General features: G+C 33.6%; 2 protein-coding genes across 2 annotated transcripts; both read right to left on the reverse strand.

Annotated features, from left to right (window-relative positions):
• Positions 1–1,111: 1,111 nt before the first annotated feature.
• Positions 1,112–4,505, reverse strand: LOC112783082 (small ribosomal subunit biogenesis GTPase RsgA 1, mitochondrial). Its single transcript, XM_025825840.2, has 5 exons — positions 3,503–4,505; positions 2,730–2,951; positions 2,431–2,625; positions 2,146–2,339; positions 1,112–1,532 (listed from the first exon to the last, which is right to left on the reverse strand). Exons 1-5 carry the CDS (start codon positions 4,202–4,204, stop codon positions 1,337–1,339), a joined length of 1,509 nt encoding a protein of 502 aa, XP_025681625.1. The 5' UTR covers positions 4,205–4,505; the 3' UTR covers positions 1,112–1,336.
• A 3,123-nt stretch (positions 4,506–7,628) lies between these two features.
• Positions 7,629–8,492, reverse strand: LOC112785465 (uncharacterized). Its single transcript, XM_025828927.1, has one exon. The coding sequence runs from the start codon at positions 8,490–8,492 to the stop codon at positions 7,629–7,631; it is 864 nt and encodes a 287-aa protein (XP_025684712.1).
• Between the last annotated feature and the right edge of the window lie 10,162 nt (positions 8,493–18,654).

Below are 18,654 nucleotides of genomic sequence, written 5' to 3' on the forward strand. Positions count from 1 at the left end.
AGATTCACACTAAAGATAACCTAGCAGATGCCATGACAAAACCAATCAACACAGAAAAGTTTGAATGGTGTAGATCCTCATACGGCCTATGGAATACATGAGCAACATGAATTTTAAAAATTTATCAAAATTAGCTTTAAGTGGGAGATTGTGAAAATTAGTAAAGCTAATTTTAGAAAATATATAAATAAATAATAACTAAATAAAATGAGAGGTAATAAACAATCTTAATTTATAACCTTAGAATTTTAGTGGTTGAAAAAGAGAAGAATTATATACCTCTAATTGACGGATGGTTCATATTGAAGAGACTCACCTATAAATTGAGTTTTTCTTTAATTCATTTCAATCAAGTCATCCAAAGAGAATAACATAATATTTCTTTGAGTAGTTTTCTTCTATATATATAGAGAGAAGTGTGTTCTCCTTTTGTCAAGAGAGAGTGTTATTGTAGTCTCCTTGTGAGAGAGAGAAGTAGTAATTCTCAAAGAAAGTTATTCAATTGTTTCCATATTTTATACAAATTTCTAATTTTTCATCTCTATATTTTGCTGTGTCATTTGTCTGGTACCTAACAAATTTGGCACATGTTCGTGGTCAATGTGTGCCCATGTTAACTCTACCTCATAATTTGCTGATTTAAGCTCGACTGATTCCTGTGAGAAAAATAAAAAATAAAAAGCTTGATTGATTCAAACCACAACAGGTTTGCAGATGTTTCGAAAATGTATAATTACCAAATACTTGATCTCTACCACCTTTATATGAAGCAAATCAATTTATGAACCCATCAATGAGCCACATCTGAACACAAGTATTTACATTTGTGCTGAATGCTGATGTTGCTATTACCATTCTAAGCATTGGTACATGAAAAATGTAAAAGAAACTAACCCTTTTTAATAATATCAACTAATACTTTATTTTTATATTTTTAAAATTTAAAATTTAATATAAAAATACTTTTATGAGCCAAATGTTAACCAAGATAATGAATTTTATGAGCCAAATGTTTATGAGTTCTGATTTTGTTAAAAATTAAACCAAAAATAGCAAAAGAGACTCTTGGAGCATATAATGAAATGGTCCAAGCTAACATAGGCAACCAGCATAGATCAAGGCTTCACTTTTCACTTGGTCAGAATTTCAGAAAGATATGTCCGTTACCATTGTTGACATAATACAACAGACTCTGTACATACTTGAACCTACGTCAAAGAAGGTCAACAAAAACATCAAAAAATGCCTTTGGTAATGGGAACCGGAAATACGAGGACGCTGTTACTTAAGCGCAAGTCGAAACTATTTACAATGTGTGCTGGTGATTGACTAATTTCTAAGAGTTTTCATTCTTCATAGCCCTTAAAATGGGATCATTCTCCTCATCAACTGAACTGTCGTCGTCGTTGTCGTCCAGTTCATCTAATTCATCTAAAATCGACTGGTTAATCCTCTTCCGAGACAGTCTCCTATGCTTCTTTGGTTCCAACCGTGGTTCTGCCTGCTGAACACCCATATCTCCCATTTTGAACCTGAAAAGTGAAAAAGCATAAAAATATAAATAAATAAATAAATAAAACTAAAATAAGATACCATAAAACTGTGCCACATAATAATCTCACTTAGATAGCATTAATGTGTCTGATACTAGAAATCTCCATACAAGAGTTAGACAGGCACTGAATTGCAAGCAGAAGTTTCATCATGAATTTACTTAACTATTCCAGTAAGAAGTATTTTGCACTGCTATATACCCCAGGAAGGATAATTTTTCTCCCCTGCTGCTACTTTTCAGTTTCCATTTTCCACCATGATGTTTACAAGTACAAGCAAAGAAAATGAAAAACAAAGTCACTAGATGGACAAGATTCTATGGGAATTTCTTTGGTGAGGAGTGAATTGGGTGAAAATTGAATATCGTAACTAAATTTTGAAGAGGAGTGTGCATTGCACGTGATGTCTTTATTTTTTTTTTATTTTTTCTCTGTTGTAAAAAAAAAAATCTTCACTATTCATTAAAAAACACTCTAGCATGCTCCTACTTTCATGTCATAATATATGGAAACTAATGTATATTAGATTATAATTTTAAAAGGAATTCCCAGTATCGTGTATAATTCATAATTTTCAACTTGCTTTTCATACCTTACATCACCTTCTCTTTTAGTTCCAAATGTCCTTAGCTGGAACTCCTCTCTGATTCTGATCTCATCAAGCAGTTGAAAATAGTATGAATATCTTTCCCAATCGCCCTTCACAATGCACCCAGGTTCACCCAGATGTAGACAATTATTAAATGAGCATTTTGCAGGCTCATTGGCACTAACCATTTTCCTGATCTGTATAGGGAAAAACAAATATAAGACCAGATAAACAGGTAAAATTCTATCAACATTGAATTTAGCAGATCATAACATAAGCAGTACGAACTTCAGGAAAAGTCTGTGCAAGAGACTGCTTTGTCACTTTCAATAAACTAGGCTGGTTAAATCCAGGTGTGTCGGCAAGATAACCCCCTCCAGACAATGGAAGCAAAGAGACATGGCGAGTAGTATGCTTCCCTCTGCCACTTCTTGTTGAAACCTCCCCAACTCTCTGTTCTTCAAACCACTTGCTACCTAAAATCTAGAAATAATGCAGGTGCACAAATCATACAAAGTATTAAAATCTCACACACATAGTAGCAGACATCAAAAGACAAAGACAAGGACATGAGAAAGAAAACCCACGGGTTCGAACCAATTCTCCCCTTCTTCAGCATCACAAACACGGGGATTGCTTCTGAGTGCATTGATCAAACTAGACTTCCCAACTCCACTAGGACCTACGATCACGGTTGTTTGGTCTCTCAATTTGAATGCAAGTAGATCAAGTCCATGTCCGGACTCCACGCTGCAGAAAATAGGCTCGTAGCCCCAGCTGCGCAACCTAGCCTTCCACGAACTTACAGCCTAGAAAACACGCAAAGCAATTATTAACTAGGCAGCACAAGACAATCACAGCCAAAACGAAAACCCAACACAATAACTAAAAGTGTCAGTGATGCTTTCTAGCAACAAGTTGAGAAACTCTGATCAACATCCAGACAATTCCAACCTTTAAACAGTCTTTATCAAAATATACAATAGAAGGTTATAACCATTCGACGAAACATAAAGAGTCCAGTTTCAGTTAATAAATAAGTCTCCCCTCCCTCTCCTTTTCTTCATCAAACAACCAAACAACAATGCAGCATGCAACTCCTTGTGACTCCATTCCATTCTATGCCTTCTCCATTCATTTCTTTATAAGTAATTCCTCCTCTACAGTCTGATTAAACTCCATGTTCACCCTCAAAAAACTCTCAAAATATAGCCTAAGATCACATATCAATAAAATTCCAAGGGCATAGTCATTTCTTTTCTTTTCTTTACAATTAGTTTAGTTCTAGAAACAATCTAACAGCCATATCACAATATCACAAACCAAACAGGAAAACAAAATCAGAAGAAAAACCACGAACCTCTCCATCCACAAGCTCAATCTTATTGAGCGCAAGGGTGAGAGGAATACCAGTGGACTCGGCCTCAACAAGGAACCTTGTGAGCATAAACGGCTCAACCTTGGGTTGGTCAAGCGAAAAAAGCACAAGCAGGTGATCAACATTGGCGACGGGAGGGTCAAGAATCTCGTTATCCCTCTGGAACACATTCTCGATCATGCCCCTTCGATCAACCCAGTCAATGGAACCTACTAGAACCTTGTCACCAACCATCACTCTCCGCTTTATCTTCTTCAGGAGCTCCCTCACCACGCACAGTAGCTCCAAGCCAGCCGAAGAAGAAGAAGAGGCTTCTGGAAGTTTCATTCTGGAAGGTTCTTGTTCTTGGACGATGACGCGCATGAAGTTGGCCTGGGAGGCGGCGACGATACCGACGGCTTGAGAGTCGGACAAGGGCGGCGAATCCTCGAGGGAGAGGACGGGAGCCAAGGAGGAGGAGAACTTTTTGAAGGTTTGCTTTGCTTTCAGGAGGTTCTTGCTTGGGGGTTGCTGTTGCCGTTGCTGGTTAGGGTTTCGGTGGTGTCTGGCGGTGGCCGCCGCCGCGCCGAACGGGAGGCACCGGAAGCAACGGTGGAGGATGGTGTTGAGAGTTGGGAGTGGTGAGGCGGGAGACACCACGGTGCGGTGGTGGTGGCGGAGGATCGAGAACGATGCGAGCGACATCAGGGAAGCTGGTGAGTGTGGCGTTTTGGAAATGGTCGGTATAGAAAAGAAAGAGAGAATCACTTTTTCTTGGTTTTTTTTCGAAGTTGGGTTATTACTTGTTTCCAGCAGGTTCTTTGTTTCTCTGTTATTAGCTTATTATTATCCATTTTCCATTTTGAGGCTTAACTGAAACGGGTTGAAGGGTAGTGATGCAGCGACGGAGTGTGGTTGCATTTATCCAAACGGCATTTTTATTTAGCGGTCGTCTATCGGATTGATGATCATGGAATAGTATTGTTACTAAACGACACGTTTTGACACACCAAAACTAGTGTCCCCGTTCTCATAATGGGACCCGCAGTCAGTAGGTGGCAAAGCGGGCCGGCCCACCCCAACCGTCCTACCCCATAAACGAGGTGGGCCGGTCCACTCCTCCAATTAAGATGGATTCAAAATGCTAGCCCATCTCGCTTTATGGCGGATTAACGGATTGGCGAGCTAGCTGCCTAACCTAACCCGTTTGACTCTTTTTTTTTTTTAAATAAAATTCATTAAAATTAACTAAAAATAATAATTAAAAATCAAATACAAATAAAAAATAGTCAAATTATAATATAATTTTTTTAATTATTTTTTTATTTTTAACTTCAATAAAATTGTTCAAAATAATATTTGTCAATAGAATCATCTTTATTTTAAAAAATAAGTCACATAATTTAAACAAATATATGAAATTGTAAAATAAAATAAATAAAGTTAATAACTAAAAGAAGAATAAAAATAAAAACAAAAAAAGTGTTTGAAAATTCTATAATTATTAATTTTATAATAGTAATCACTCTTTTATTTAATAAAAAAAGAAAAATAAAAATCTTCGACCCGACCTGCCCCGCCAAAACCCGCTAATTTGGCAGTGCGGGTTTGGCGAATTTTTTTAATTTGGCAGGCTCCAAATCCTAGCCCGACCCGCCTTTTTAGTGGGTTTAGTGGCCGGCCCGACGAGTTCAACCCGTTTTGCCACCCCTAACAATAAACCAAACTATAATTATCAGAATCGAACCGGTAATCAATTCGATCATATGATCAGATTATCAGGTTATTAGTTCAATTGGTAAATTATTGATTCATTGATTAATCCGGTCATAATTAAAAAAATATAAAATTATATAAATAAAATTAAAATAATATCTTAAAACTTAAAATATAAATCTTTACAAATATTAATAATTTAATATCAATTTTTAAACATAACTAATAATCTAAAAAAAATAATAAACTAGTCTCTAGTATAAAATACGTTCTCAATTTAAATCAACAAGAACAAGTGAAAGATAACACAATCAGTAAATCAAGTCTAAGGGTTGAGCTCAAAGTCGGCATCAATATCTTCATAGGGCAAATTTGGAGTTTGATCAATATTTTTCTCATTTTAATTTGCAATCATATCTTCCATAGCATTGTTACTCGGTCCATCATTATCTTGGTCATCTTCCAAATTTTAATTGATCTACATTTATGTATTTTTCACAAATCAATATCAAGAATAATTCGTAATAGCAACTGGTAATTAAAATATTCAAGCAATTGAAAATTTTACCAAGGTTATCCAAAGTTGGTTGAATGGACATATTTGCCAAATCATTTCGTAGAGCATCAACTTCTTTAGGAGTTAAAAACAGCAGTGAATCTTCAAATATCCAATTCGAATGGTCATCAAATGCATCAAGACAAATTGGATCATAGTTTTGCTTTCTCATTTGATTCCTATGTTATCAAGTTATGTAATTACTAAACTAAAGATTAAATTTTACTGAACAATACTTTTTAAAATTAGATAAATAATTATAGAAGATACCTTTGTTGTAACCTCAAGTTATAATGAACGAAACAAGATTATTAAGCTTTTGATGTTTTAACCGATTCCTCTTCTTTGTGTGGATGTATTCATAAATACTCCAATTTTACTCACAACCCGAAAAACTACAAGTTTGATTTAGAGCCCGTTTGAAAAGTAGCAGAAGCTACTTTTGTTGACTTTTGGATTATGAAAAGTCAGAATCTGTATGTTTGGCACCATTTTAGAAAAAGCTTTTAACTTCCCAAAAAGTTAATTTACAGCTTTTTGAAGAAGTAGAAATATATGACTTCTCTACTTCTCGATAAGTCATTCTACCACTTTCTTAAAAAAAATTAATTTCAAAACAAAAAAATCTACTTTCCTTTTTGACTCTGTGAAAAAGACTGAACCTTCACCACCATTTTTGCAAGGTCTGCTAGAAGCACTGGCCTTCCACCATCATTCTCACGCAATGTTCCAAACCTCACAATTTTCACGTAATGATTCATGTGATGGAAGTATTGATCCTCCACCACTATTTTTATTTTTAGACAATATTGCATTTGAACAACCTACTGCATATATTCTTTCTAAGTATTTTTTTATCATTTTATTACTTTATTTTTTATTATTAAATTTGTATTTAACTGTGGTATGAAATTTCAGTTTTAATTTTATTTTTTTCACATGTGATTTTATAACTTGATATTATTTTCATAGTTAATTATAGCAAGTTCTTGACCTCAATAAAGGAGAAAGGAGTAAAAAAAAATAAAAAAACAGCAACAAAATATACATTGACACATATTTTATATTTTCACCTACCATATCATATATAATATTAGTGATTAGGTTATGTAAAATCAACATTCAATATTGGAAAGTATTTGTTATCATCGTTATTTTAATATTCATTCTCTTCTGTAAAAAAAATTTATTTTTTGAGTTATTTATCCAAACACTACAACTTTAAAATAAGTACTTTTATAACTAAAAATTCAAACACAAAATAACTTATTTATAAGCTGAAATTAATAAAAGTCCTTATGCTTTAAGCTCTTTTTCCAAAAGAACTTATTTAAGTTATTTATCCAAACTGGGCCTTAAAAATTAAAACACGAATGGCTAACTTTTGTAAATTTGGTGCTCCAATTTTATAAGATTCCTACCATTGGTCTTAAAATTAAAAGAGGCAATGCATTACTATTAGCTTTTTTAATTAAATAAACTAATAAAAAAAGATAAAAATCAAATAAAATATTTACCTGGCATCACTGTGCTTCGTTCACGTAGTGCAGATTGTCTTCCAAAATCATCTTCAATATTTTTATATATTCTCATCTCACTTGTCAACTTAGAATTCAATTTTGGATCACCTTATACATATTTCTCAATTACATCTAGTAGGCCAGAAGTAGTTTACTTATGTTTTTTAAATTTATCAGCATTGAATCGAAAAGCAGGATTTAACCAATAGCCAGCAGCATAAAGAATTTTGCGAAGTTGTGAATCCTAATGAGTATCCAACATTTTCAAGTAAGGCTCCACAATCTTCTTTCTTCGTTGAAACCTCTTCACCATCTCTTCTCTAGCCTTATAAAAAGTTTAATAAAGAAAATCCATTGTAGTTTTATCTTCATTATCCACAATACGGAACACACAAACAAGTGGCTCAGTAAGCTTGATAATATCTATACATAAATTCCAAAATTTAGAGTCTAAAACTTGATCCACAAATATTTTAGTTTTAGCTTCTTTGGAGTAGGCTAAGATTGTCCATTCTTTAGAAGTTACCATAGCTCTTAATGCATCTTTTTGAGCCAGAATACTCTCTAAAGCTATGAAATTGGTAGCAAAGCGAGTTGGAGCTGGATGAAGTATTTTTTGCCCACCAGTAAACTTCCTCATCAGATACAATGGATGACAATGATTATATATGTATTTAGTAATTTTTGAAGCATGTGAAACTGTCTCACTTACTTCATTCAACTTTTCAATATCTTGCAACATCAAATTAATACAATGCGCAACACAAGGAGACCAATACAACTTAGGAAATTCAGTTTCTAACAACCTTTTAGCAGCAACATAATTTGCAGCATTGTCTGTCACTATATGAACATCCTTAAAAAGCTTAAACAATAAATCATCAGTCTTGGAGGCATGAGAAGCATCAACAAACTTTAGGAAGATAGTTTCTTTAGGACAATAAACTAAGAAGTTAATTAAAGTGCGCCTACAACAATCAGTCCATCCATCAGCCATGATAGTACATCTAGTTTGCTTCCAAATTTCACGATACCGTTCAATAATCTTTTTTACATCCTCCACCAACTTACTCAACAGATATCCACAAACTCTATCAAAGTTTGGACCTTTATACCCTGCACCTATGTTTGCAATAGCATCAATCATTGGTTGGTAGTATGCTGAATTAACTGCATTAAATGGCACAGAAGCATCAACCATCCATCTTGCAATGGCAATGTCACATTTTTTTTTTTCACAATTTCTTTACTTTGCAATACACTTTTTAAAGTTGGTTGGAGCAATGTAACTCCCTAATTACCCTAAGCCTTACTTCATGCCGTAAAGCAAAGGTTAATTAAAGGTTACGACAATTCTAAGACTTATACATATTATATATAGAAAGGAATAATAATTCTAGAAGTCCGATGAAGGAATAGGCCCAAAAATAGAGTTACAAAAGCACAAAATATTCTCACAAAGCTACAAACTTAAGGTACAAGATAAAAATATAAGATAACAAAATATGAGTACATATAAGAGGATATAATAGTAATAAGAAATCAGCCTCAGCCCGCGAAGTTTAGGCCGACTAGTGTTATACAGACATACTGAATTTTGAAAGTTAAAACAGCATATACAGATTGTCTCTCAAAAAGTAAGCCTCTAAGGCAAATAAAATACAAAAGTGAGAGTACTAATAAAAATAGTCAAAGGACTCCAAAACATGATAAAGGTCCTCCATTCTGTCACCATCAAGCAACTCACCGAGGTGGATTGTGACCTGCATCTGAAAAAGCAACAACAAAGTATGGAATGAGAACCTGAGGTTTTCAGTATGGTAACAGTACCCAGTAATGTAAGATATAAGACCTCAAGATGCCAGAGGCAATCCTAGAGCTTCATATCATAAGATTCAACTTAAAGCATACTAAAATTAAAACCATAACTTTAAAACCTTTATAAAAAGGGGTAAACTAACTTAAGAGATTTCTAACTATCATTTTACCGCTGTCCCACAGCTTTTGCCAACCTAACCGCCATGCGATTCCATCGCCACCACCTTCCGATCCTCCTCAATCCCAGTAGAAAACACAAGTAATAGCAATGCAAGTAAAGCACAAGTATGAGCATGTATATCGAGTAATTCAGGAAGCAACTAAGCATGTTATACAATTAGGCAAACAAGTCAAGTCGACAAAGCAAGCAATCAGATAGAATATGCACATGATGAATGCCTGTCTTATTGGCTGTGATATCACATTGTCAGTTCAAATGCCAACCTGACACACCTCTATGGAGATGTCGCCTTTCGGTCTCATATTGGGAACGCCCGAGGTATCGTGCCCGGATCACAGTCCAGGATGTCAGTGCCTGCACGCTATAGTGATTCCAAAAGGATGCGAGCGAGACACTCTTGCCACGGACCTCATATCTCAACGTAAGCGGGACAAACCACCGCCCTTACGCCGCCGCCACGACCTCGACAGGCGGGATTAACTAAACCGTCCCTGCCAGGCGCATAGCGTCTCAACAATTTTAGTATAAAATAGTAATTTAGTGGTTTTCAGAAATCATTTTATTCAGTATATCAGCAATCCATCATTCCATTCTGAGTCCCAGACTCGTCTCAACCACCATCAATTTATAATTTTCACAATTCATAGTCAGTGATCATCAACACAATACTCCGCCTTCTCACTCAACCAAATCCGTCCTCAGTACTCCAGAAACTTAAGTCTCCGTTTTCTAAGCTTTTTACAAGAAAAATATCTAATTAAACTTACCCAAAGCATCCCCCATGTTTTGACACCTAAAAACAAGCTAAAAGATCTTAGATAAGTGTTACGAAAGTTTATAAGCTTGTTGGAAAGGTAAAACAGACAAAACAAGATTTTTATTGAAAAACAGGATAGTGTGTGTACGCATGCACAGAAGAATTTTCAAAAAGTGTGCGTACACATAGAAGTGTGCGTACGCACAGAAGGTAAAAGTTTTCATTTTAAATACACGCACAGATCCGTGTGATTGCCCTGAACAAACTGCCACTCCCGGCGTGTGCGTGTGCACGAGGTTGTGCATACGCACAACTTGCAAATTTCGCAGGGTGTGTGTGCGCACCAGAGTGTGCTAGCGCTCCCAACAGTAGGCACTTCTTTGTGTGTACGTGCGCACAAGAATGTGCGTACGCACATTTTTTAGATTTTCACAGAGTGTGCATGCGCACGGGGTTGTGTGTACGCACAAGTCAAAAATTGCCACTAATCAGAGCATGCGCACAGCTGTGGGCGTGCGCACACAAACCAGAAATCACAAATTCTGCAACATCACAGAATTCAAATTTCTGACTCAAACTTCCAATGATCATATCTTTCTCTAAAAAATTTAAATTTTTACAAAATTTATACCGTTTTAAAGCTCCTTAAATTATCTTTAATTTGATATAAAATTTATTTAATTTCAAAAATTGTAGCTCAAGATATGATCCGTCAAAGTTCACCAAAAATCCATTTTTACCAAAGTTCACTAAGTGCTCAAAACTTCAAAATTTACAACCAAACCAAATCAAAGCTTAGTCCATCTCACCATAAAACACTACTATTCAATCCAAACCTATCCTATGGGTCACTAGATCAAAACCATCACAAGCATTTACATCATCACACATTATCAATTTAACAACACCATCATGCATTCTCAAATCCAACAATCAATTCAATCAAAACCTATTCTATGAGTCACTAGCTTAAGTGTCCAGAAATATTATATATTACATCGAGAAAACCGAAACCATACCTTGACCGATTCCCAATATGTGCTATACACCAAAATTTGTGCCCAACAAGCTTTCAACCACCAACAAATCACCAATTCCAATCCAAATGCTTCCAATTAGCCAACAATTGCAAGAACTTAAACTAAAATCATACCAAATACTACTAATCAACTTAGGGTTACCAAAATCACAAATTCACAAAGGTAAAGAGTTTTCTTACCTTTTTCGATGGTGTATGGGGCATAAACCACCAATAACCCAACCTTAGAGACCACCTAATCAATTGAAAACACAAAATCTACTCAAAACCAAAACTTTAAATTTTGAATTTTTTAGGGCTGAGATGTGGGTAAGGATTTTCAAAAATCATACCTCTTAGGTTAAATGAATCTAACGGACTCGACGAGAGCTTCACATAGCTGCTGACGGTACGTGAATCGGAACACCGTAGCTCGAGTTATGAGCGATTGAATGTGGATGTGAATAGTAACCTCGTAACCCTTGCTCTCTTCTTTCTCTTAGGTTGCAGCTGCTGTAATGTGGTGAAAGTGGCTGAAATGGCCACTTAATTAACTTATATAATGTTGGGGTTGGGCCCAACTTAGGCCCGGTCCAATCCGTTAGCGTTTTTGGCCCGTTTGGCCAAATTTTAGGCCAAGCCTTTTAAATTAGCGCCCGATTTTCAACTTTGATTTATTTCCTAACTTTTTCTATTGTTTTTATCATTCTCGCCCAGTACCGAACAGACTTAAGCCAGTACTGCCGGTTAATTTATCGGTACGCATTTTTTATGCAATTTTTTGAAAAAAATTACATTTTCCAACTCAGAAAAATTTACTGAGTCCAAATATCATATTTAAATTTTCTAATTAATATTCTAAATTTCTGGATCCTATTATGAGCAATTAAATTATTATTATTTTAAGTTAATTAATCAATTAATTAATTCGCAATTCTTACATTGAAGATGAAAAAAAAAGTCTCTATTTCAGTAGTTTTTTTTCCTTTTCTAGTTGTAGGTGGTGGCAACCTTGTCTTTGAATGTTGTTGTTGTTGTTGTTGTTGTTGCTATCGTGCTTCAAGCTCTTCTATTCTATCAAATTCTTTTTCAACCTCATCACATGCTCTATAATTTTTTGCATAATTTTCTTGAGCTTTCCTTTTCTTATTCATAAATTCTTCAATATTTTACCCAAATTGATAAGCAACAGCAGGTGGAACCTTTTTGCACTTCTCAACATCTCCTCCTTTTTCCAGTCAAGTGATACTTAAATCGATTAATCCCACCACTCCTAACAGGTTTGTCACAATATATACACATCATAGTAATTTTTCCTGTTTTTTTTCACAATTTGTTTACAATGACCCCAAGCAAGATCAATCTTTCCTCTATTATTATGAGCTCTTTTAGTGGTAAGATTAGGGGTAGGAGTTGCTAATGATGCTTGTTCTTGAGATGGTGGCATTTCTGATGGTGTTTGAGATGAAGACATTTTTAAAATTATAGCAAAAGAAAAAAAAATATTTTTAGCAACAAAAGATTTACTTAAGTAAGTTTTTAAGCAACACAACAATCACCACTATTCCACCAAAGTTTACTGATTCAACAAATAACAACTCTAAAAAAAAACTAGCAACAAACAATAACCGCTCTAAAAAACACAGCAATTCTAACAACATAGCAACCATCTACAAACAACAAATCTAAAAAACTAAATACAACAGCAGCAACCACCAAATTTAACAACAATTCTAACTAAAATTCGCTCAGATTCAACAACTATTCTAAAAAATCAAATACAATAGTAATAACCACCAGATTCAATAACAATACTAACTAAAATATGCTCAAGTTCAACAACTCTAAAAACTAAATTAATCAGCAACCACCAGATTCACATATTCAACAACAATTCTAGTAAAAGACTAGGGACAAAAACTTGAAGAAAGCTCACCTGGTTAACTGGTTCCCAGACTGCGACACAAGAGAGCTTTCTAATTGTATTTGGTTCTGTGAGCTTTCTGATGACCACCACCACCCCCCGACTGACCTGAGGGAGCAGATGCAGAGATGCTGCTTGATTGGTTCTGTGAGCTTTCTACCGCTGACAAAGTGAACGCAGGGCAAGGACACGGGACCGCGACGATGATCGAGGTGAGGAGACGAGGTGAGAGGCTGAGAGAGCGACGAGGTGAGGCTAAGAGTGATGACAGACTAACGAGGTGAGGTGAAAGACGACGAAGTGATAAGGTGAGGCCGTGAGGGACTGCTAAGTGCAGAGCTCGAATGACGGAGAAACGAGGTTGGCTGGGGGGTTTCGGGGGTTCCACTAGAACTCTGATCAGATTAGGCTATTAGGGGCAATTAAAGGGGGGGGGGATTAGCATTAGCCATTAGGGTTTCAAGTTTCAATGAAAGGGAGAAGGGGCAACTGAAAGGCTAATGATGCCGTTTCAACATTAAAAAAAAAAAAAAACACACGATCCGGACCAAGTTAAATTAACCGACAAGATCATCGGTTTTAACAAAAAATTTTTGGATCGAACCGAATTTCATCGGGTTCATTGCATAATCGGTTCAACGAATGATTTGGTCCGACTAAGTGACTGAGTTTTCGGTCGAACCAGCCGAGTGGAGCCGAATTTGATAACAAACTAAACTTCTCTAAATCTTTTCTTTAAAAAAATTAAACATTTTTATGTCTCTAAAATTTTGGATCAAAATCAAAATGGTATAAAATCATTCATTATCACTATGAATGATAGTTTTGGAATATATGACTCTCTCTCTCTCAACAAATATGAATACTTTATGCATTTGAAAACATTAGCATAAACAAGCATGTGTCATATAAAATAAGCATTGGCATCAATAGGAATGCTTGGAGGATCAAGGACGTTGGGCACAACAAAAGCATGACATCTTAGATTAGGTCATATTTCAATTCAAAGATTGAATATAATGAAATCAAATTATCCTTTTATTGAAAATAAGTCGGCTCAGGATTCGGTGGTCCCAAAACGTTTGGACCACTTAGTGGTCCCATAACAAAACATGTTTTTTAAGTTTTTTAACAATTGCTACATAGTCCTTTAACTAATTTTAATTATAAATTGACCCCATATATTTTATATAATTATAACAACGATTTTTTATTTTATAAATAATTAATTTATCATAAATCTATCATGTTTATTAACAATCAAGAACAAAAACAACAACAAATTATATCCTCCATTGATCCTAATAAAGCTTTTGGTCATTCCAATTCATTAAAATATTAAATTTGATCTCGTGGCGTTCGTCTATGGCTTCCAATTCGTGTTTCCTTGAAATTCAATCAATTGATTTATCAAAACAATCGATTGGATTACAGTGTATCACAAAACAATCGATTGAAAGTTGTAAGGTAAAATGGTTTTCGCTTAAACCAATCGATTGTTTATACTTTCCAATAGAATGAATGCCTCAAAACAATCGATTGTTTTTGTTACCCAATCGATTGAATTCACGAAAACAACATGGATTTGCCAAATACAATCGATTGGAAAGTGATGAAATTGAAGTTTTAGCCAAATTCAATCAATTGGTAATGTAATCCAATCGATTGGAAGGTGATGAAGTTGAATTTTTTGCCAACTTCAATCGATTGGTAATGATACCCAATCGATTGAAATGTGATGACTTTGAATCTTTTGCCAAATTCAATCGATTGGTAATGCAATCCAATCGATTGAAAAATGATGACATTGATATGCCAAATAAAAGATATGCCAAATAAAAGATATGCCACCTTCCAGTTTCTGGTACAAATTTAACATCCATTCGGGCTTCACATCCAGTTCTTGTTTCCAATCTAGGCTCCTTCTTCCTTTTTTCCATCGTGTAATATTTCTCCATCCTGAATCCTTGCCTATGACATACAAACTTTTGTTTGTATATCTCGCCAGTACTATTCTTGAAGGTCTTGCTCTTCCTTGCACTAAAGCCCTTCGACTTTGAGTACTTCATATAAAAATAATGCAAGCTGCAAAGTAAAAAAGTGGTATTTGCCAATTTCCTCCGCAAAATTCTCACTAAATTTCAAAGTTGTAATGTCTTGCACGGAGTCAACCGCATAAGCGGCTTCAAGGATATCTTCTGACATATCAGATTCAGAAAAAAACGCTCCTTCAGTAAATTCATCTCTGAAATCTTGTTCGAATTCATTCTGTTCATCCATCATATCTTGGTCACTTACTAGCTCTTCTTGTTGGTTAAAGTCATTGTCCTCCTAGTATTGCTCATTCATCTCAGTGTCCGTAAATATACCTGACATCTTAAAATGTCCAATGAAAAAAAAAATCAGTACACTCCGTCTTATAACATTACATAAAATAGATAGATTCGTATATTGCTAGCAGGGATGGATCCAGAGATTTTAATACTGAGGTGCCAATTTTTATATAATTTTTTTTAATCTATAAAAATAATTAACATATAGTTATTGGAGTTAGTTTTTTAGTAGATTTATTAAGATACATATAATTATAATTTTTTCCAACAATTTTATTTTTAATATGATAATTACATAAATAAATATAACTTTAACAATTGTACATTACAAATTTGTAAAATTTCATATAATTTATAACGGGATTTGCTAAAAATGATCCCATATCTTATTAATTAAAATTCATTCTTTCAAAAGTTTTTAAAAAATTTGAAAATAAATTATAAATTATTAATTAATTGAAAGACACGGTACCATTGTAGAATACAAGATATACAATATCTTTATAAAATTTTTCTTTTACCAATGTGAATTTAGAAGAATTAATATTTTTTACAAGAAAATAATATCTACAGTACATAATGTGATTACCAAAACATAACTACTTAAGTTATTATTAATATAAAAATATGAATGTTAAATATATTAATATAAAAAAACAAATTATTTAAAAAAAATAAATATAGAAATTATTATATAAAAACTAATTTGAAAGGTACAAAGACTTGAGGGTATGATATTAAATTAGTTAGGTAAAAATATTAGTGAATTAACAATTAAGACATAAATCTATTACATAGTGAAAAATAATACATATAAAACTATTAAATTACCTAATATTTGTTTTTATTTTTTAAACACAAATCTTATATATAAGTATAATTTCTTAAAATTTTGGGGGTCCAGGCCACTACTCGCCCCCTCTAGGTCCGTCCTTGATTGCTAGCTAATTAGTAATAAAAAATAATAACATCTATTTACTTTTTAGTAATTCTCAATATCTTGTCAGTTAATAAAAGATAAAAAAAAACATTTTTTCATTACACAATCAATTTTACGAATAAAGTATCGAAACGAATAATTGGAAAATTAGAGATTCTATCCACTTACCTCGATTTTGCAATCAAAACGATGGATTGTTTTCTGAACACTACAATGAAAAAAATTGATTGGACCTTTGCTGATTGCTGCAACGGTGATTGTCAATTAACGATGAACAAAAAGTGGATATTAAATAGACGGATAAAAAATAAAAAAAAAATTGGATATTCAGTAGATGGATGGATGTTCGAAAGAAAAACAATGAAATTTTTTATAAAGAGAATGATACACAATTTTAATGGTGGGATTGAATAATTGGTGATGGATTATTCACCAATTTATAATGTTAATATTAAGGAAAAGATAAAGATTAGAGTATCTAAATCAAAATAAAACCTTAAAAAAGGAAGATAGAATTTTAAAGATAAGATAGATGAATAAGAAGATAATTTTTAAAAACGAAAACAAGACTGACATAGGCGTAATACATCGCGTTCCAATCGATTGAATTATCATTTCAATCGATTGAATTTGAATTCACACACACTACAATCGATTGAAATTGGCAAATTCATATTGTTTGGGTAAATTCAACCGATTGAGTCACAAAAGCAATCGATTGAATTTGGTGAGACCCAGGTTGTTTTGAAGCATTCAATCTATTGGAAATTCTAAACAATCGATTGAATTACAAAAATCTAATTTTTATTCATCGTTCAATCGATTGGATCGTATGACCAATCGATTGAGTTATGCGAAAACCATGCTTTTGGCAATTTTCAATCGATTGTTTAGTGGTAAACTGTAATCCAATCGATTGAGATATAATTCAATCGATTGATTCATTATTCCAATCGATTGGTTTTCGCAGAAAACACAATTTTATGATTCCTCGCGAACGAGACGAATCAAATTTAATATTTTAATAGATTGTAATGGCCAAAAAATTATTTTTGTTTTTTATTGTTAATGAACATGATAGATTTATGATAAATTAATTATTTATAAAATAAAAAATCGTTTTTATAATTATATAAAATATATGGGGTCAATTTATAATTAAAATTAGTTAAAGGACTATGTAACAGTTGTTAAAAAAACTTAAAAAATATGTTTTGTTATGGGACCACTAAATGGTCCAAACATTTTGGGACCACCGAATCATCCTGAGCCAAATAAGAGTCCTATTGACTCTTGCGACTCATGTTACTATGCAAAGTAAAAACAGAAACCCTTTCCCTTTTAGCTTATTTGTTTCAGAATCCATTTTTTTTATTAGTGCATATGGATATTTAGGGATCTATAGGTGTTACCTCAATAAATGGATACATATTTTTTTACTGTCATTAATGATAAGAGTAGATATACATTGCTATTTTTCATGAAATTCAAAGCTGAACTTAGGTCATTTGTGCAAAATTTTGTAGTTCTTGTCCAAACACAAATCGAAAAATTTCTTAAAATAATCATAACTAATAATGGAGATGAATTTAATTTGCAATTATGCTATGAGTCTAAGGGCATAGTGCACCAAACAACATGTGTTGAAACTCGCTAATAAAATAAAATTATAGAAAGAAAATATCAATATATTTTGGAGGTCATTAGGGATATCATGTTTTACTCTAATATGCTTAAAAGGCTCTAGAACTATGCATCAATCCATGTTATTCATATTATTAATAGGTTTCCTAGTGAGGTGTTGCAAAATTCCTCTCCATATCAGATTCTAAAAGAAAAATTGCTAAACATTAATTATCTTAGAGTGTTTAGATGCCTAACTTATGCTTCAACCTTGAATGCTCATCGAAAAGAATTAGACAAAAGAAATAGAAAGTGTATTTATCTTGGTCACAAAACTAGTGTTAATGGCTACTTATATATGACTTGGTAAATAGAAACATGTTCATTTCAAGGGATGTTGCATTTTATGAAAATCTTTTGCCTTTTGCTGAAAAACAAACCATGTGCATATAATTGAACCACCACTGCTGCTTATCAGCGCTGCATTCAAATTGATCCATTTGAGCATACACGTCATTCATTTTCATCTCAACATGCACAACAGTTTAAACTTGTTCAGTTAGATAATTTGCACAGCATTACAATTACACAATTTGTCAACCAAACTCCTGCATCAATTAAATATACTCATTCTACTAGAAACTTAGACATTAGCATTTCTGAAATCAGAAATCTTCCATCATATCTAAAAGACTTTCATTGCATGACTATCCTCATCTGTCTCACCTCACACCAATCAACCTTCAAACCTTATCTCACAAGTGTTGTC

This window comes from Arachis hypogaea, chromosome 20 (assembly GCF_003086295.3).
Source record: "Arachis hypogaea cultivar Tifrunner chromosome 20, arahy.Tifrunner.gnm2.J5K5, whole genome shotgun sequence".
Classification (NCBI taxonomy): Eukaryota; Viridiplantae; Streptophyta; class Magnoliopsida; order Fabales; family Fabaceae; genus Arachis; species Arachis hypogaea.